A 22,078-nucleotide genomic window follows, 5' to 3' on the forward strand; every position below is an offset into this window, starting at 1 on the left:
CACAGCAAAAGTGCATACAATATAAATGACGAGCAACCAAGACACAGTGTAAGGCAGAAATGACAGGTGTTTTTGAAATTGCTATTACAAGGCTTAAACAAAATAATGGAAACAATGAAAAGGGGGGAGCAGAAAAGGTTTTGCATTAGCACATTTTTTTCTCTCAAGGGCCGTGTAGACATTTTTGAGATCATGTCAGAAAGACTCACATTTTACTGAAAACATGAGACCAACATTTTTGAATTTTTCAGTTTTTATAGGTTTAAAGCACATATTAATTGATGTAAAATTCACAAGGTGTTTCTATTATTATGTCCAACCTCTGTAACAGCGATTTCAAAAACACCTGTTATTTCTGTCCCACCCTCTGTAAATAAATGTTGTGAACGTTAATGTTTTTGTAAAGATTATGGCAACTTGGTTCCTCCATGTATTCAGTATTGTGACGAACAGGGCCTGAGCAACACCGGAGAAAGAAGGAAGAAGCGATAAAGCAGTGGCCTGACTTAATGGGGCAGCTGTAAGCATCACCATTAAATCAGAATGAGATATCATGTAGGCGACAGGAAATCAGTTAGATGGCAACACATTCTATATTTTAGATATGATACAGAATTGAAGCCAAGAGGCGAATGACATCATACACATGCCGATCAGTGGTGGGAGGAAAAAAAGGGAAAAAAGAAAAAAAGAAAGATTTGGTGTCTTGCTCAGTTGACATCGACGTGAAGAGACGCTTTTTTTGTGTGTTTAGGTAAAAAGGGCTTAATCGCGGTAATCACATGGAGCAATGATGGAGGACAATTTCCTGCACCGAGGGGTACAAGGTCCCTCATTGGATATTACAGCGGGGATGGAATCAGAGATGCATGACCATCTCTGTAAAATGGAACTTTTATGCAACGAACCAGGTACATCCTCCTGGAGTAGCGAGGCGATTACAGATTATGCCAAAAAGAAACAGGTCAGTGATATTTTTTCTTGCTAACCCTGGTTTGTAGATTCATGTCAAGTTCTTACACCCCTCCCCCTCTTCTCATGTGAAAAGAAGAAAACTTTGCTATATTCTTTAAGGACTTGTGGATACGGCCCAGACTTGTTGAGTCGTCCACTGAACGACTCAACAAGCCTCAAACCCCATCAGACTTTCTAATTACTCAACCCCATCAGACTGTACTCAAACCCCATCAGACTTTCTAATTAATGAGGGAAGCTGCAAGACTCTTTAAGTTTGATACTTGATGCATTTTATTTTATCCTCATTCTGTCTGTTGATTATATGCTTTTATTAGTATTTATTTGCTTCCCCATGAAAGCAAAATGTGACACAAGGTCGTTTTTAATGTGGAGTTAAACCAGCTCCCTGAAAAGAAGGCAAAAGGGGCACTCTGGTTGGGACCAAAAATAATAATTGTCTCAGTATAAAGAATTTCCCCTCCATTGACTGAGACAAATTACCTTAAGAGTAGCATCGAAACAGATACTACACTTTTTATTTCAACACCGTGCAAGTGTTGATTGTTTTTTAAAAAAATAATAAATAAAAGCTGGACCAAAAAAAAGTAAAAAATATGTGAAAATTTTCTCTTTCTCCTTGTGTTAATCTATTTGCTTTCTGCTGGGCTGCCGACTCTATGCTCCCTTACTTTTGCTGTTTTCCTAACCATTTGCACGGAGGATTACAAGGAATACAAGTCTAACACCCTATTCGCCTAGACCTGACTGAAGTTAGCTAAAAGCCTTGATACCCGAAGGTTGGATATTTAATGGGAATCGGTTGGGTGGCGCATCTTTGGTGGTAAATTCCCTTAACCTTCAATGAAAGCTGGTGCATATACCAACCCTAAATCCGAGTCCTAGGACCAAAGTTAATTCTGTACCCCTACAACCGAATGCACTAAGATCATTGGCCATTATTTCTAGTTTCCTCTTTATTTATAAACCATCGAATCAGATATCATAAGAGAGAGAGAAAGAGAGAGAGAGAGAGAGAGAGAGAGAGAGAGAGAGAGAGAGAGAATGAGCATGATTTGTAATAGTTAAAAATAAGAAACGATTATTAATAATTTATTTAAAATAATTAATCAAAAAGAAAAATGAGCAACTGTGAAGTATAGTATACAATAAAAAAGAATAACAGGAAATGGAAAATATTGAGAGGTTTATTTAATGTTCTGAGTTGGATATTGCTGTGAGAATGTACTAGAAATGGATATAACGCCATATGGCTCAGAGAGAGAGAAAGAGAGAGAGAGAGAGAGAGAGCGAGAGTCATAGAAAAAGAGAGGCTGTTTGGAAGCACACATGGGTGTGGGATGTTAAATGACATGGGTTGACAAGATATAACTACAGAATGAAATTCACTGATATTTTAAAATCAATAAATATTTATTATTTTCTCATTATCACCAGCAATGGAACATTTTGCTTTAAACAAAATAAAATAAAAAAGACAATTAAAAGAATCATTTTGGCATTGGAAAATAGTCACCAATTTTTCCAATTCCGATATCGATATCCCAAAATTTGTCAATTTTTCCGATTCCTGATTCCGATTCCAATTAATCGTCCAAACGCTCTTATTTAGTTGGCATTTCATTCCATAATTTGGTAGTTCTCTGACCTTCTTCATGTGTATCTTGTAGAACTCAGGAATATTTCTGTTGAACTCGGGAATTTAGATCTGTGGCGCAATGGTTAGAGTGCTGAAATCAAATTGTAGAAGTGATATTCTCCTGAAGGTTGAATGTTCAATTCTCAGTGTGGGCACCTGGAAAATACAATTGTGAATTATTTAGGACCTTTATCCAGTCATGGCTGATGGAACGAGAGCATGCTACCTCCGTGAAGTAAATTCTGTGCAGATTCCTGAGTTGGACAAAAACATTCCAGAGTTTGACAAGATACACCTAAGGAAGTTTGGAGGTTACATCAACCGAAATTTTGTGAAAATGACACTCAAGATAAGAACAACAGTCTGAAGAATCCAAATAATATGAATACATTTAACCTCTTAATTACTAACACGTGAATTTTACTTGTTGAACAAAGATGATCGGTAAAGTATAATATGTTATGGATTTAGTCTTTGTAACTCATTTGTAACTAAATTATCTCTTTTCTGCTGCAGATTTAAATTCGAAATAGCATCTTTGGCTGTTTGTCATGCTCAAGTTTGAAACGCCATTTTGGAAACAAGGTCAATTATTTCTACTAGAGTTTTTGATCATCCATTAGTGTTTAAGTTTGAAACAGCATTAAATAAAATGTACTACTTAAGGTGAAGAAGAAAGCGCAGACAATGGTATTGTTATTATTTTGCCTTTGAATTTATCAGCATCAATTAAAATGTTACCTTGCTTCAAAATGATGCTACCTTCCTTTCCTGTTCTGTTATTATGTGATAATCATGTTTCTTTCTTTTTAGCTTCTTAGATCAAATGGTTCAATCTCTTGTCTGGGGCAACTTCCATATAAGAAAAAAAACCCTTTTTATTTTGGTTTTGGTTGAAAAAAAAAAAAAAAAAGATTAAAAAGATTAAAGACATACAATAGAAAATAACACTATGCTTCTTAGCAGATTACATGCAAGCTGGTGAATTGAGTGAGCCAGCCATAGACTGTCCACTGTTTTTATAGCAGAAAAAAAATCTGGGTGGATGTAGTTTGAAGAACTGTATTCATATGCCAAGCCATTCTATTGGTCGATGCGTAAAGTACACAGTGTCTAACTTTGTCTGTTTACATAAATATATATAGAGGGAAATATTGGTGATTGAATATATTTTTCAAGGCAAGTTCTAAATAGAGATCATACATTTATACAGGGTGACCCCAAAAAAAACAGAGGACATTCAATTGTTTTTCTGAGCATTTTACAGTCAACGGAGAAAAAAGGCCAAAGACCCTAGTGTTTTGATGTGATGTTTTGAATATAATAAACTAGTTATGACCAAAGTTTCATTTCATTCGAGCAAAACACTAAGAAACAGGGCCTAATTAGAGTTAGGGCCCGTTTTTCTGGGTCACCCTGTATATCATGCCTGTTTACTGCTGTTTCAAGGTAGTATTTATTTTAAATCATACAATGAATCATAAAAATTAAAAATACTGACTAATTAAAACAAACATTTTCAAATTAGAGTTCTCATAAGTGTTATACAAATTAAACACATTCAATATGCATGTCCTCAAAAGTTCACAATTAAACTCCAAAACAGAACCAAATGGTAAAAAAGTCTCTCAATGATTACATTGGTAAATATAATCAATTATTAAACTCAGTTTCAGATTAAAATCTTAAAGCAAAGATTAAAAAAATATGTACATATTTCTTATTGGCTTATAAGACAGTTAAAATCAAGGAAAAGTAGCTGCAATAGAGAGGAACCATATTGGTTTATGGGAAGGTTAAAATCAAGGGGAAGTAACTACAATAAATAATAATCATATCGGCTTGCAATGGTTCTCAACGTTTTTTTAATCATGACTTTCTTTCCTTTTCAATGTATTTTGGTAAACCCTTATAGCTTATTTTATTTTTCAGTAATGTAAAGAAAACCAAAGAACATATATCAACAGTTTATCTTGAAGGAAGACTGAACCGATATTAACGTTACATGTACCATGGGGGTCCACATGGACCCCGGTTGAGAACCATCGGCTTATAGGATCGTTAACTCAAGGGGAAGTAATTACAATAAATGGTAATGATATTGGCCTATAGGATGGTTAAAATCAAAGGAAAGTAACTACAATGAACATTGTTTACATTTTAATTATATATTATTGGCTCATAAGATGTTTAAAATATGTAACTACGCATGCGAAGCAAATCTGTGTTTTCTTACCATTTTATCTGCTATAGCATGTGATTTGAAGAGACACCTCTCATGGTCTCTTTCAGCACTGACTGTGAAAATTGGATCTACAATGGAGAAAAGAAATTGGCAGCGCTATTAATATAGGTTTAAAAAATAGGTAAAAACTAAAATACAATACAAGTGCAACACTGATTTCCTGGTACTCTTGGTTCCAGAGTTTCTTGGATTAACCATTTTCCCAGACCATCTGATCTCATCATTATACCCCATTGCTCACTAATCATACATATTTATGTACATTTTAATTCAATATTGATTTATCTTGGATCATAATTGTATATGTTTCTGATGGAATTTATTCTTGCCCTTTTTAAATTGGATATGAATAGATATGAGTATATATGCATGTATATATGCATTTATATGTGCATTTATATGTGTATATGCATCTGTTAATTTATTATATTTGGTTAGGAGTGCACAATTTCTGCATGTTGTAGTATATTGTTTATTATTTGTTGTTATGTGTCTGTTGTAGTTTTGCGTTTTGCATGATTTTCTTATCTTTTTCTTTACTTATTTTTCATTATTATAAAGAATAAATATATTAAGGAATTGGGAAGGAGAGTACATTATAAGTAAGTCCTTGTTCCCATAAACATTTGTATATTTTTTGATTTTATTTCTGCTCGTTTGAACACTCTAAATTGTCTAATGTATTCGCCTGAATCCGGCGTTTAATAGTTCTTAATTCATTGCCATGGTAAATGTTTGGTGGCCCTGAGTTAAAGGCCTAACAAATGGAGAAAAAGGTGGCTTCATGGCTGGGTTCGAATCTCATGACCCACAGGAATTGTCACCGCCTACACTGATGATTGCATAGGTATAAAGAATAATTATTGTTTATTTGCGAGCATCGATCCCATTGGCCGATGGGTAGAACTATCAACTATCAACGTGATGGTTGTAGGTTCAATCCCCGGCTAGGGAGAGGTGCTAGTCTAACCGCATTGATGAGTTGTGATACAACAAATCAGTACTGTATATGATTGTGAATTAAAAATCATTTTCAAAAGGACAAACTTTTGTCAAATTATTGTCAATACAACAATTATTGTCAATTTCAATAAAATGAACATCGTTTCCGAAACGATCGTACAATCGATTTGATTATGTTTGTTTTTTCTTTTGAAACTGATTTATAATTCACAATTATGAATCGTTTTACTGAATATTAATATAGCTCTAGGATATCTATACCTATTGAGCTTATTATATATTTACAGTACAATGGGAACTGTTTTCTTTTAAAAGTACTAATACATTTACTAATACATTAAAATAAACTCTGCTCTTTAGCCTCCATGTCTAATTCCCTTGAAAAAATATGAAAAATTATATATATATAAGGTTAGTCTGAGTGAACCCCAGCAGTAGGCTTGGTTATTAAGAAAAATTAAAAAATGAGAACACGATATTTATTTATTTATGTATCACAGAAGATCAGGGCATTAGTACTGTCGTTTCAAATCCAAACAAGAGAACCTATAGCTGGTTTCCTATGTGGGACTCTCTTCAGCTTCTGTTTATGTCTGTTTCCCTGATTCAGAGAGTCAAACATAAAAAAAGGCTGAAGAGAGTCTAGCATAGGACACCAAGTATATACCAGTCTTGGGTCAGTCTTTCAGTCAGTCTGGTAGCAAAAAAAACAAAACAAAAAACAAAAACACACACACACACAATTATGAAAATAATGATGAAGAGATGAAATGGAATATATATATATATATATATATATATATATATATATATATATATATATATATATATATATATATATATTTCAGAATGAAGTTATTTAACAAATCAAAACCTGTGATTATATAGGTCTTACAAAATATTATTTGCAGTAATATTCTATAAGGACTAAGATGGTAGAAATTGAAATCCTATAGGATAAGGAGTTATAATATTTCATGAGTAAGTTGCTGGAATCCATATTAAATAGAGAAATAGTCAACCACCTCAGCAGAAATAATCTTCTTAGTGACATGCAATATGGTTTCCGTTCTGCAAGATTTACCACAGATGTGCTAACGGTTATATCTCATAGGATTAGCGAATCTGTTGACAAAGGCTTCCTTTCTAGGACAACTGCTCTTGACATATCAAAGGTCTTCGACAAGGTATGGCATAAAGGCCTACTTCACAAGATTTCCAGCTACGGTATAACTGGAAATGTTTTCTCAATCATTAAATCATTTCTCTCTGATAGGCTCATAAGAGTAGTGGTCGATGGACAAAAATCAGAGGCCTGCAGTATTAATGCTGGAATCCCTCAGGGGTCCATCCTGGGCCCAACTCTCTTCCTGATCTACATCAATGACCTCCCTAAACACATACTTAAATCATTCATTGACATCTATGCTGATGACACGACCGTCTACGGCAACACATCAAAGGCTGTAAATGACAAAGTTTTCTCTGATTCTCTCTCCTCTGATCTCGAGCGCGTGGTTCAGTGGGGGAAGACGTGGCTGATTACCTTTAATGCATCTAAAACCAAGCTCCTATCTTTACATTATCAACGCTCTGATCCCCATCTGGCATCAATTGAAATGAATGACTCTCGTCTAGGAGAAGCCCCATGTTTTGATAAGCTTCTGGGTTTGACCTTTACTCCTGATCTGAAATGGAACATGTACATCAAGTCTGTTGCCAAGGTCACTGGAAAGATGGTGGGATCCTTCTACTGCTCCAGAAGATATCTCACTACTGATGCAATTCTCTATCTATATAAAAGCCAAGTACATCCAAGGATGGAATACTGCTGCCATATCTGGACAGAAGTTGCTAAAAACAGCCTATCCTGCCTTGACAGAGTACAAAATAGACTTCATGGCTTAGTGGGTGATGTCCTTTTCTCTTCCCTGCAACCTCTCTCCCACAGAAAGGACATTGCGAGCCTATCCTTGTTTTATCGTTATTTCCATGGCAAGTCGTCGTCTGAGCTCCAATCTCTGGTCCCCCCCCCCCGCCAATCTTTTACGAAAAACACCCGTCTAGCTGAAACCATTGTCAAAAAATTTTCCCCACTCTTTATCTGTGCCTAAATCAAAACGTAGATTCCATGAACAAAGCTTCTTTCTTAGAACTGCATACCTGTGGAACTCTGTTCCGTCTGCCTGCTTCCCACCTGACTACAACCTGGATGTCTTCAAGTCCAACGTAAACAAATTCCTGATGAACCGCCCCCTTAAGTAGACACTTTATTAAATCTCAACACTAACGTACTGTACATGCAATAACCCTTATCCCTGAGTGGCTTCTGGGCCTTGATAAGTGGTGACCACCTTGTAAAAACAAAAAAAAATTTCAAATGTATTCTTTGTTTTACATAGAATAATAAAAAATCTTTTGATTTGAAATTTAACCATTTCACATCATAAATTTTTTAATTTATTGATTGACTAAAATTTGATATATATATATATATATATATATATATATATATAAATATACTTATATATATATATATATATATATATAAATATACTAATATATATATATATATATATATATATATATATATATATATATATATATATATATTAGTATATTTGGGCAGCATTTTCTCCTTTATGCACGTTACATTGAAGCACAGAGACAACTCTTGTTTGTTTCTCTTACAATCCAATTTTTCTTTTTGACGAACTCGAACCAGCATCTCTCATCGACTAACATGTCACCTATCTTTCCTGATTAACTCCATTCATCAGCACCTCACAGCACATGACACTCCCAAAACCGAATTTAGAGACATACTAATAAAAAGCACTGCCATTTTAGCTGTCTCACACTGTGATGTACGCGTCCCAATTATTGAAGTCTTGTTAATCCATATTAATAAACAAACCATTAATCAAGCTCAATACAAAGTGGATGGCATGCTTAAATGCTTTTAAGTATTTAAAACTGTTTTAAACGATTTTAATCGTCTTCTCCATTCAATTCATTATCTTATTTTTTATTACTTTCCATCACTCACCTGAGGACAACTTAAAACGTTCGTGAATACGGCAAATTTCTTTTTACACTTGAACAGAATATATATATATATATATATATATATATATATATATATATATATATATATATATATATATATATACACACACACATACACACACACATATATATATGTGTGTATATATATATATATATACTAACTGAATATATATATATATATATATATATATGTACATATATATATATATTCAGTTAAAAATGGATGACGTTGCAAAATGAATTTCATCTTTTTATTTTTTCAAAAGTTATCATCTATCCTTTATGACATCATCCATTTTCAAGTAAATACTTTCTTGTAAAAACATGATTACCAACCAACATAAAAATTAAAAAAATATACATTTGATCATATATCTATCAAAAATACTGATCCAATAGATCATGAGTGATCTAATTACTACTTAAATTTGCCGTATGTACAAATTAAAAATAGTTGCCACTCTTGCGAAATCTTTCCACTCAAATGGGAAAATGGGAACATTTAAACTCTCTCTTTCTCTGTCTGTCTGTCTGTCTGTCTGTCTGTCTCTCTCTCTCTCTCTCTATATATATATATATATATATATATATATATATATATATATATATTATATGGTGCTTCTGCATTTACTGACCCACGATTTCCACAAAGTTAGTTCAAGCTCATTTGGCAGCTGACAGAAATAACCAGAAAAGGTCGGCTGAGCGTTACTCAATTTTTAACGAACCTGCTGTCGGTGTTTAGCTAATACGAATCTATTGAGGTTACATCTTCATAAATTGAAAGAAATATAAAGTTAATTTTAATCACGCACGTTAAGGTTAGTGTTTAGGTTAAATACATGTTTGTAATTTTATTTATTGTATTTCCTTGTTTTTCCTGTTTATCATTATAATTTTCTTGTAGCGGTTTAACGTTTTGTGATTAGTTGCTTCTAGTCATTCATGTCACCAACTGAACACAGAAACGTTGTGGATGTCGATAAATGAAGAAGCTCAATATATATTTAGATGTATATATTAAGGGTGTCCAAAATGTCACTGAAGGATTTTGAACTTAAATAGTTTTTGATATCTTTCTGTAATTTTAACACAATCTGACTAAGACATTAGGAAATTTAAAAAAAAAAAATGCAAAATTCAAAAATTTTTATTTATGAAAAATGATGTCTTAAATGTTGCCCATTTTAAGCTTCGCATATTTGTGCTCTTTCCAAAACGTTATTCATGACAGATTGCAGAATCTCTGGATTGCGATTTAACTCCTTTATTTTGTTCCTGATGTTTTCCTTCAATTCTTGCAGGGTTTGGGGTTTGCTAACATAGACTCTTTAAGATATCCCCACAAGAAAAAGTTAGAGCTAGTCAAGTCTGGGGAACATGGTGGCCATTTGACATTGTCATAGCGAGAGATAATGTTGTCACTAAAGCATTGCCTGAGAAGCTCCATGGTGTCTCTCGCCATATGTGCCATTGCCCCATTTTGTTGTAACCATAATCTGGGCTTATTTTGAATTTGTAGGCGCAGGAAGTTTGTAATCATAGTCTGGTATCTCTCTCCAGTAATAGTGACATCATTTTCGTCTTGATCTTCAAAAAAATAAGGTCCAATAATCTTCTCCATTACAGCACACTATACAGTGCACTTTATGAGATGCAACTGCTTTTGATGAATTACTCTTGGATTTTAAGAGCCCCAAAATCTGTAATTTTGTTTGTTAACAAATCCATTCAAATGAAAGTGGGCTTCATCTGACATAATCAACTTTTGCAGAAAATTGGGGTCATTTTGGACAAGTTCTTACATTTGAATTGCGTATTGAACCCTTGTTTGAAAATCTTTAGGCTTCAAGTGTTGAACAAGCTGCATTTTATAAGGAAAGAGTTTTAAACTGTGCAGAATATTGTGTAGTGAGCTTCGACATTTCCCTATTTTCATTTGTGATGACTTTTCGGGGTCTGCCAATTTACAGAAGATCAAGTACAGCTCCTTGGTCTTCAAATTGGTGCACAATGTTTTGAATTGTGTTGTGACTTGGGCTATCTCTTACATGAAAATACTGTCGATAAGCTCTTTGAGTCAAAACAATTGACCCCTGATTGTAGTAAAAATTTTACAACTTGCATACGTTGTTCAATGCTATACTTATCTATAATTAATTTTCAAAATATTATCTGTAAAATATCTGAAATAGAGACAAAAAAATTATCATTAATGGTAAAATGACAAAGACTTTCAACCCTTCAGTGACTTTGTGGACACCCTGTATATCTGAAGTTTTGAGGACTGGCTTCTGTGGAAAGAAACCATTTATTAAGTTGCCTGACGAGGACTTCTTGTTTTAACTGACCATTTGTCCGAACCATTAGCAAGTCCAGTGTTGTGTCCATGTAAATTTGTTTATATTAATAAAATACATCTTGCTCTTCTTTTACTGAGAACTCTTAATAACCTTGTTAAATTTATTAGTTATGACTCTTGAATACCTTTAACTTGGTACATACATATATATATATATATATATATGTATATATATATATATATATATATAATTATTACTATAATTATTTTTTAATACCTACAGCCACTAGTGTTTCATCCTTTTGGAAATCATCAGTGGCAGGTGTCATGATTACTGCCAGTCAAGAGATTCGAATCTGGCAATAAGCCCATCTCTGACTCCATTAGCAAGGAACAAACCCACACAGCTAACGCTAACCACAAGAAATACAGTTGAAATTTAAATATTTATTTTTAAATGTCAAGACGGTGATAGTGATCTAATGATTATGACATCATGATCTGCGCATGTAAGCTTAAGTGACCGACTTTTAACTTCAATTTAGAGTGTTCAACAATAAGAAGTTCTTAAAAGGGCTGACATAATTATTACTATAATTATTTTTTAATACCTACAGACACTAGTGATTCATCCTTTTGGGCACACACACACACACACTTGTATATATCTATATCTATTTTCTCCCCCCCTCTCTCTCTCTCTCTCTCTCTCTCTCTCTCTCTCTCTCTCTCTCTCTATATATATATATATATATATATATATATATATATATATATATATATATATATATATATAGGGTATATTTAGGCAGCATATTCTCATTGATACAAATGTTATTGAAAAGCATGGAATTGTTTTGTTTCACTATCTTCTTTTTTACTTTCTCCAATCTTCGAATAATTCTTTTTTTTTTTTTTCAAAATTGTTTTTGGTCAGATCAATATGTTTATTTAGCGAGCGCTTTCAATCAGAATACTTCCACCATCCTCGGGTATATTATTTCTTAAAACTACGTTATAAAAATTACATTTTGGATTATATATATATATTTTTGTCACAGTCATGTGGTGGCTAATTAAGAATTAGGTGGGCGGACAATTTTTAACAGGGGGAGGAGGTTCACATTGATATTTATATCAGTTTTTTTTTTTTTTTTTTTTTTACATATATACATATCTAAAATTTACGACCTAAGCATTTTAAAATATTTCGACTACATTCGTAATTTACATTACAAAGAAGCCCCAGATAAATAATAAATATATATATATATATATATTTTTTTTTTTACATAGGCATCACCATATTATCAAGGCCCAGAGGCCACTCAAGGATAAGGGTTAAAGAGTGTACAGTAGAAATTGGACAATATAGTAATCATTAGTAATGAAAATTTGGTAAATTTGATAACTTATATGGAACGGCTCATCAAGAACTTATTTACTTTAGACTTGAACACAACCATATTGTAGTCAGCCGGAAAGCAGGAAAACGGAAGACAATTCCACAGGCATGCAGTTCTAAGAAAGAAGCTTTGTTCGTGGAATCTACGTTTAGCTTTAGGCACAGATAAAGAGTGGGGGGAATTATTGATAGTGTTTACAGCTAGACGAGTGTTTCTTGTGAAAGTTTGGCGAGGGGGGACCATAGATTGAAGCTCAGTCGAACACTTTCCATGAAAATAACGATACATCAGAGACAAACTCGCAACATCTCTTCTGTGAGATAGAGGTTGCAAGGAGGAGAAAAGGACATCTCCTACGAGGCTACGAAGTCTATTTTGAACTCTATCAAGTCAGGACAAGTCCTTTCTAGCAGCTCCTGCCCAGATGTGGCAACAGTATTCCATCCTTGGACGTACCTGGCTCTTATATAGATAGAGAATAGCATCAGCAGTGAGATATTTACCGGATCGATAGAAAGATCCCACCATTTTTCCAGCGGCCTTGGCAACAGATTTGATGTACGTGTTCCATTTAAGATCAGGAGTAATGGTCAAGCCCAGAAGCTTGTCAAAACTTGAGGCCTCCTGAAGACGAGAGCCATTCATTTCAATTGATGCCAAATGTGGATTAGAATGTTGATGATGTAAAGAGAGAAGCTTGGTTTTAGATGCATTAAAAGTAACCAGCCACTCCTTTCCCCATTGTACTACGTGCTCAAGATCAGAGTAGAGAGAATTGGAGAGAACTTGGTCGTTTACTGTCTTAGATGTGCTACCATAAATGGTAGTGTCGTCAGCATAAATGTCTACGAATGATGTAAGGATGCGATTTGGAAGATCATTAATGTAGATCAGGAAAAGAGTTGGGCCCAGGATGGACCCCTGAGGGACACCGGCATTAATACTGTGAGCTTCTGATTTTTGCCCCTCAACTACTACTCTTATGAACCTATCAGAAAGAAATGATTTAATAATTGAGAAGACTTTTCCAGCTATGCCATAGCTAGCGATCTTATGAAGTAAACCTTTATGCCATACTCTATCAAAGGCTTTAGATATGTCAAGAGCAATTGCCCTAGAAAGATTGCCACCGTCGAGAGATTTGCTAATCCTATGCGATATAACTGTAAGCACATCTGCTGTAGATCTAGCAGAACGGAAACCATATTGAGTGTCACTAAGAAGGTTATTTTTGTTGAGATGGTTGATTACTTCTGTATTTAACACAGATTCTAGCAACTTACTCATGACGCACAGGAGACTTATTGGCCTGTACTGAGAGGGGGATGAGCGATCACCTGAATTCTTAAATACAGGGCATACTGATGAGATTTTCCAGGGAGATGGGAAACTATTCTCCTTAAGACAACGTTTAAACAGTTTTGTAAGTATGGGCGCTAGTTCAGGTTGAAGTTTTTTGAGTACAAAAAATATATATGTATGTTATGATGTTATGCATATTAAGCTTACAAGTAGCACTGAAGATTTTTTCAAAGAAATTAAATTTGATAAACATTTATGTTTGTAAATGATGAGACGTGTCATCCATTCCTCTTAAAATTAATACACTTATAAATATATTAAAATTTACTGCTCAATATTAACAGATCCTTCAACGACGCAATTCAAAATAAAAAAAATAAAAAAAATAAAATAAGGTACTTATGCACTTATTGAACCATGTTGAAATGATGACGCTATTATTTAGAAAGCCATTCTTAACATGGAGAGAGGGGGGGTGTTTTGTAACTATTTTGTACTTTCACCTATTTGGACATGTTTTCTGGACTCCGGCTATGAAAAGAAATTATATCCAGAAAATTTCGTACAAGAGAGATCAAGAGGACAGGACAACCAGAACCACCAACGAGATGGGCCAACAGGTCGAAACTAACATGCTACTCCTGAGAGCCGAAAAGGCTGACCCAAAACAGTGATAGGCGGTAGTACTTTGTTTTCAAGCATATGGTGAAGCTCTCCAGAGTATACACATGCGTCAAGTAAGTCATGTCACATATTAATTAATTCAATGATAAAAGCAAGCAAGAATTTATATTCTTCCTTGTGTTATTATTATTATTATTATTATTATTATTATTATTATTATTATTATTATTATTATTATTATTATTATTATTTATTTATTTATTTATTTTTTAATTTTTAATTTTATCAATTTATTTTTTTTTTTACTATTTAAAAAAAAAACTATTTTATTCTGAATGAATCTGAGTTCTGAATAAAGATCATTGAAAGTTCTAACATTTCATCCAGTCTTAATCTTTTTTTTTTTGTTCTGTCAATCAAAAATAACTCACCATATAAATGATCATGGCGCCTTGACGGCGCGTCATATTTAAGACGTTGCTTCATTGTTTGTGAAATAGCCGTCATGATGCCGTAAAGGTTTCAACGAATACTGTCGAAAGTAGAAAAAAATAAAAAATTAAAAAAAGAGTAAACTAACATTACAGTTGCCATGGTTACAGAGTTAAAGGGAAGTAACTGTGAAATATAATAAAATCGTGCTAACTTCCCTTGAAAAGGTTAATTAGTCCATTTAAGTAAATTGTTTTTTTATACAGAAAGATCGGTATTATTGTACCCTTCGCTAAATCATCCTCCCATGAAATTCCACTTCTTTTAGACGATTACATGGGAACACCCAAAAAACTCGGTGAAAAAAAAAACAAACAAAAAAAAAAAAAACTAATTCAAAGTTTAAAGTAGGGGATCATATTTGCATATAAATTGGCCGTAAAATCATCCTCCATTTCCGGGACATCCTAACGTTTTAGGGCAGATACATTTTGTGTGTGTGTGTTTTTAGGTGTACTTTTTAGGCAATTACTCGTTGTTTTTATGACCTTTCCACTAAGACTTAAGGTTCCTATTTATAATGCCTCCCCATAGGACAGAATTAGACACCAGGGTCGTTTTTTTAACGTGGAAGAAAAGGATCAAAAATTAAAATTGTTTCAGTCGTGAAGGATTTATCCTCCACTGAGAGAGAACAAGAAATTGAAGTGTACTGTAGCATATGAAGAACAGATACTACACTTTGATTTGGCCCAAAGACTAAGAGCGGTAAAAACATTTGTTTAACTACCCTAGAAAGTTAGAATAGCCTAGAAAGGGAAGATTAATTCATGTTAAATTTTTATACAAAATTAATTCCCCACTCTACATTTTATATATATATATATATTTTTTTTTTTTTACTGAGTGGTTTTCAAGGTGTTCACACATAATCGCTTACAAATGAAAAATCTAATTTTTTGAGAAAGATGGGATTAAGTGGATAATTCAGAGAAGGGTGTTAATCTACAAATTTACTGAAAGATCAGTATGACTCCCTCATATTGATCCTTTTTTCATAAAGAGGGCCATGAGGGAACATGAAAATTTCCACGATTTCTTTTAGTATCCGATTTTAACATGATTTCATTACACTGTTTAAATAGATTGTGAAAATGTGGGCAATTCTGACCGTTTTTAGACATTAACTTTTAATTTGTATTATTTGGACTACTGTTCTCATATTGAATATTATTTGCACAACGTTTCAGCCAATGTAATCTCTGGCCTTCTTCAGGTGTGTTGTGTTGAACTAGGGAACCTGAATTTCGAATGGAACCGTTTATTTAATGCGTGGGAAGTAGCATGCTCTCGTTCCATTAACCATGACTGGGTAGAAGTCTTTAATTTGCAATTGTATTCTTAGTATCGTCTGTAGTGTGGATTTAACCTTTAAGTTCCAGAAGAATGTTACTTACAACTGAATTTTTACCTAGTATTTTATCTGTTCTGCCACGGGTCCTTGCAAATAATACATAAGATGAGAACAGTAGTCTGAATAATCTAAATGATACAATCCGCATCTCAAAAATTCAGAAACTTTAACTTTTAACTTTATAAAGTGAATACTTAAATTTTTTTTTGCGAAAATAATGGTTCATGAGGATAGCCTAAAGGTAAATGAGATTGTCAGTTGGATGATAAAACAAAACTCTGAAAAGCTTGATAACAGTGTTTGATTGATTCAGAATACAACTTGACAGATATTTGTTAGTATTGAACTTGAAAATTACCAGGTTGCAGTTTATAAAGAAGCAGGTCCATAACAACGAGTTCCACAGGTAGAATTTTCTTGGAAAGAAACTCTGTTTAAGGACGTTACATTGGATTTTAGATACACAGAGGAAGAAAGGAGAGTTCTTTGCTGTGTTGGTAGAAAGAAGGTTGCTGAGCTTTTACGAGAGACGGGGGGGGGCAGGGATTAGAGAGCTCAGTCGAGCACCTACCATGTAAGTAACAATAGAGTATTTATTTGCCTCCTCCTCAGGTGTTACGTAAGTTTGATGAAAGTGTTTCTGGGGAACAAACTAGATTTGAACCTGGCACACTCAGGTTTTCAGTCTGTGTTGTTAACCTCATAGCCACAGTCCCCCTCACTAAGGGGATGAGGTAGTTTTTCAGGGGACAGATGAAATCAAGGCAAACGGCAAGCTGATTGGTCAGTGTGCAACCAAATCGCCTAGCAGGGACATTTTTCAGTAAGAGAAAATAAATCTTTATTTATGATTGTTGCAAAATCAGACTGTCGATAATGGATTTAGAAAACTTTAAAAAATGCAGAAAAGAAAGGAACACAAACTCAAGTTTATTCAATATTAATTAAAACAAATCAATTAATTCAAATAGAAATACTGAAGTTATGTGTTGTTTCTGCAGTAAACATCGCATTGCTTCATGGATTTTAAAGGCTAAAATTTGTTTATTATTCAGTGTGATTATGTTTATCTGTTCGTATATGAATTTAATTACATTGAAAATTTTAATGACTCATCTTGCACTAAAAACACAAAGAACAAAAATAAATTTTAATGTAGAAATTACATTTCCGGGCCACTCTAGCGTTTTAAGGCAGATAGCTATTTTTTTCTACTGTTTAGGCAATGTTTTCTACTTTTTCGGCAATTTTATGTAATTTTACGACCTTGCCAATCAGATATAGTAGTACAAAATATTTATTTTACAAATATTAATTTTTTTTCTGATTTTTACAGTTAAAACATTTTTTCAGCAATATATAATAATAGATGCTTCATTATTATGATGTTTATTCTATAAGATATTTCCATTTTATTTTTAACTAGCAGTTCAGCCCGGCTTTTCTCAGGCCCTATGTACTGTTCATAACTTGCCTTACATGTGAATATACTTTATGTAAGATTTTAAATGTTTAGACCAAAATTTGTCTGAGTAATTTCGTAGAAACTGCAGAGGTCACTTTTTAAAAATTTTGACCCCAATTTTGACCCTTTAACATGTATTATTTTGGTCTTAAATCAGAATACAAAGTTTTATCCATGTCCAAGTTACGTACATCTGAAATTTCAAGCCTTTGACCCAAAATTGGCGTAGGAATTTGGTAGAATCTGCAAAGGTCAACTCTTTCAACTTTGATCTTTTCGCAGCTAAATTTTCGCCCCCGAACTGATTAAAATGCTTGCCGCATGTCTGAATGCTCGTTATGTACAAATTTCAAATGTTTAGACCCAAAATTGGCTGAGTAGTTTGCTAGACACCGTAAAGGTCAAATCTTTCGAACTTTGACCCCTTGGTAGCTCAAAATTTTGACTCAAACCGATTAAAAAGCTTGCCCTATCTCTGAATACCCTTTATGTAAAATTTCAAATGCTTAGACCAGAAATTGGCTGAGTAATTTGGTAGAGACTGCAGAGGTAAAAAATGTTTAACTTTGACCCCAGTTTTGACCCCTTAACATGTATTGTTTTAGGCTCAAATCAAATTAAAAAGTTTGATCGATGGCCAAGTAATCTACATTTAAAATTTCAAGTGCTTATGCCCAAAATTGGTGGAGGAGTTTGGTAGAGTTTTCAAAGGTCAAATCGTTGAACTTTGACTCCTTGACAGCCAAATTTCTGGCCGAAAACCGATTAAAAAGATTTTCCCAAATCTCAATACCCCTTATGTCAAATCTCGAGTCTCTGGGCCGAAAATTGACAGAGTTATTTGGTAGGGAAGTGTACACAGACACACACAGACAGACATTTTCACTTTTATAGATATATAAATAAACATAAGTGGCAACAAACGTCTATTCTAATATTTAATAACAACTTTATTAACAATTTTTGTTCGCATATGTGTAGAAAAAGGTTACATGAATCCATGTGTATGGACGAGGACAAAAAATTAGACAGCCCTGTGGGATAAGAAAAGAGTTCATGTATATGTGTTTGAGTTAGGGTCCGACAGTAGCCACGATAGATTCTTTGTCTCCCCGTTTTAGTCGAGCCCCAGGGTTCGACTAAGACGAGTAGACAAAGTTGTGGCGAATTACCTGTGTTAACTATGAATGAACTGATCCATACAAAATAAATACAAGAAGACAAGACATTAATGCAGAGGTCGATATCCGATGGACCAACCAAGGTTGTTCGTCAGCTCATCGAACAACTCTCACTTTTGTATGTCCTTGTTAGTACATTTTGCTATTCTTGTTCTGTTTTCCTCAAACAGGGTTATAACAGTTCTGTTGCGTTCCAAGAGAGTAGTTGGAGATAGGTCCGAGCTGCCTAAAGATGTTATCAGTCTGAGAGCCAGAATGGAAGAGAGAGAGAGAGAGAGAGAGAGAGAAAGAGATGCTATGGTTTAACCTTTATGAACTTTGTCACGTGTTCAGCTCGCCAGAGAGATGGCATCTGATTAGACAAACCTGAAGAGAAGATGATTGCTAGTACCAATGAACACAGAGTTTACAAACCAAAGATATTCAAAATCTCAAGCAGCGAAGTGTTGCTACTGCTGCTACAATTGTTTGATTTTATTTATAATTAATAAAAATACAGAATAGTTTGCAACTCGTAAACACCCCCTCCAATAAATAAAAAACAAGACATAATTTATATCAAACACATTAGAATGAAATTCTCTGCCAAACTAGCCAAGACTTTTATGTGACATTTTTTCTTCTATAAAATCTGTCTTCTCGACGATCAACTTTAATATGTAAAATTTTTTGACTACCATCAAAAGGTCTTATGATTTATCAAAAAAGAAAAAAAAATGTCCAAAAATTAAAAATGGCATAAAAGTTTAATTTTATGTACGTTAAAAAATAAATCAAAATGTTGTATAAGGACAAATAAAACATATCGTTTTGAAAAAGAATAATGACCAAAAAGAACTGTAAACAATTCAACGGTTTCTACATTTAAACCAGATTTTTTAAAAGTAATATTTATAGAAAATGAGAGATAACAGGATGGTTGTTTCGGATTTTTTAGGAGAGGTATTTCATGTTGCAGACCAGGATATAAAATACCCTAACTCGCTACAAGAAAAAATAATGAAACGAATTGAATGAAGAAAACAAAGAACTCAAATGCTGGAATAAAATAAACATGTCGTTTATTTTCTGTTGAGAAATGAAAGTCTTCGGTGTACACGTGTTCATTCAGCCGTTGACAATTACGCGCGTGGAAGGAAAGGGAATACAATAGGGAAACGCGAAGTGGCAAGCTGTCTGTAGAAAGAAAGGGTTAAGCTCAGTAGAATGTCGATGGGCCAAAGCGAAGGGGAGATAGAGTGAGTAAGTCAATCCAGTTCATGGAGAGAGAAAGCGTATTAAGTGTGCTTGCGCTTGCCCCACATTACAGTAGCAGGGAAAGCGACGTTAGAATGTGTGGTCGGTTCGTCGACTCAACAGGTCGAATGCTGGTCCAGACGAAAAAGGAAAGTTAACAGGTTTTGTTGACTTTTATACTGGGGGTCAGTGTTCTGACTGCGCATGTCTGGCTTTCACTTTAAAGGAAGTGACGTTTCGCATGTGTGCGTACTTTTGCGCGTATGTGTGCGTATATGTGTGTACGTTAGCATGTGTGTGTGTGTGCGCGCGTGAATGTGAGTGTATATACGTGAACGTGAGTATATGTACGTGTCTGTGAGTATGTGCGTGCATACACGTGGGTGTGTGTATGAGGAGAAAAACATGTTCGAACAAGACTCCCCCTCCTGGGGAGAAAAAATATATATATATACAAGAGAAACGTATTTCGTTTTTGTTTTTTATGCATATATTTTTTTTTTTAATAAGTTATATATTGTTTGAAATGTTTTGGATAATGAACTTTTCGACCAGTTTTTGTTGTCATTTGTGGTGTGTTGTTTTTTGTAATTTCTTTGTCCGTTTCTGAGTGTGTATGTTCTTGTATTGGAGTAGGAGAAACGTGTAATTGTTCGTCTATGAATGTAGGTTTAAGTCTGTCTATTGCTATAGTGTCTTTTTTCTTTTTTTAAAATAGTAAAATACTTTTTACTCCTGTTGAGAACTAAATAAGTTCCGGAATAATTTGGACATAGCGTTTTTTTTTACTGCGTCGTTCCTGATAAAAACGTATTTACATGTGTAAATATCGCTTGGAATGAAAATGTTCGTGTCTGGCTTTTTGGTTGGAGTAAATTTTAATTGTGACATTTTGTGTTTTAAGTCCATCACAAAAGTTATCGTTGGGGAAATGTCTGTATTGTTTTCGCAGAATTGTCCTGGTAAAATCAGTGTTGATCTGAAAACTAATTCTGCAGGTGTGCTCTGCAAATCTTCCTTCACAGTGTTGCGAATTGCTAAGAGAATGAGTGGCAAATTGTCTGACCAGTCCGATTTGTTTTCGTTCATAGCCAAAGATGCTTTTAATTGTTTATGCAATCGTTCCACCATACCGTTTGCACAAGGATGATAGGCAGTAGTCTTAATGTGCTTTGTTCCCAACAAATGGTTGAATTAAGTGAAAAGAGTTGATTGGAACTGTGAGGCTCTGTCCGTTGTGATTATGGAGGGCACTCCAAAAATTGCTATCCAATCTTGTAAAATCGCTCTGCCTATTGTTGCGGCTGATGTGTCTTTCACTGGTATTGCTGTCGGCCATCTGCTGAATCTATCGACTATAGTAAGGATATGTGTATGTCCTTTTTAAGTAGGCAAGGGTCCAACCAAGTCGATATGCACATGAGTAAACCTAGCGTCTGGTACACTGAAAGTTCCTGAAGGTGATTTTGTGTGCCTGTGAACTTTGTTTTTTTGGCAAGGAATGCAAGTTTTGGTCCAACTACGGATGTCTGTATTCATATTTGGCTAAACAAAACTTTCTGCTATTAATTTCACGATGGCACGTTTTCCTGGGTGGGACAAATTGTGGAAGTGCTGGAAAACTTGTTGTCTGAGGCTGGGTGAAATATAAGGGCGAGGGTGTTTTTGTGAAACATCGCAATAGAAAGTTGTTGTTCCAAATGGTATCGGCATTTCTTTCAGCTTCAGTGAAGTTTTGTCTATTATAACTGGGAGCATGGTATCGGTTAATTGCTCTTGTGCTATTAATTCCATACTTAGTGGAGTAGAATTTACAGAAGCAATT

At 34.2% G+C, this 22,078-nt stretch overlaps 1 protein-coding gene across 3 annotated transcripts in view; it reads right to left on the reverse strand.

Annotated features, from left to right (window-relative positions):
* LOC145277760 (cilia- and flagella-associated protein 91-like) overlaps positions 1 to 22,078 on the reverse strand; it is a 362,282-nt gene that overhangs the window by 105,944 nt on the left and 234,260 nt on the right. The window contains exons 2-3 of one of the 3 annotated variants that reach the window (XM_080129480.1): positions 14,957 to 15,057; positions 4,851 to 4,927 (exon numbers count right to left, since the gene is read on the reverse strand). The exons of 1 other annotated variant lie outside the window; for it this stretch is intronic. In XM_080129480.1, coding sequence (XP_079985606.1) covers positions 4,851 to 4,927; positions 14,957 to 15,032 — 153 coding nt within the window. In that variant the 5' untranslated portion in view covers positions 15,033 to 15,057. The remainder of the gene's footprint in view (positions 1 to 4,850; positions 4,928 to 14,956; positions 15,058 to 22,078) is intronic. One more of the 3 variants, XM_080129481.1, reaches the window with a different exon arrangement.

Source organism: Euprymna scolopes, chromosome 6, assembly GCF_053919585.1.
Source record: "Euprymna scolopes isolate OS-2025 chromosome 6, ASM5391958v1, whole genome shotgun sequence".
NCBI classification, from domain to species: Eukaryota; Metazoa; Mollusca; class Cephalopoda; order Sepiida; family Sepiolidae; genus Euprymna; species Euprymna scolopes.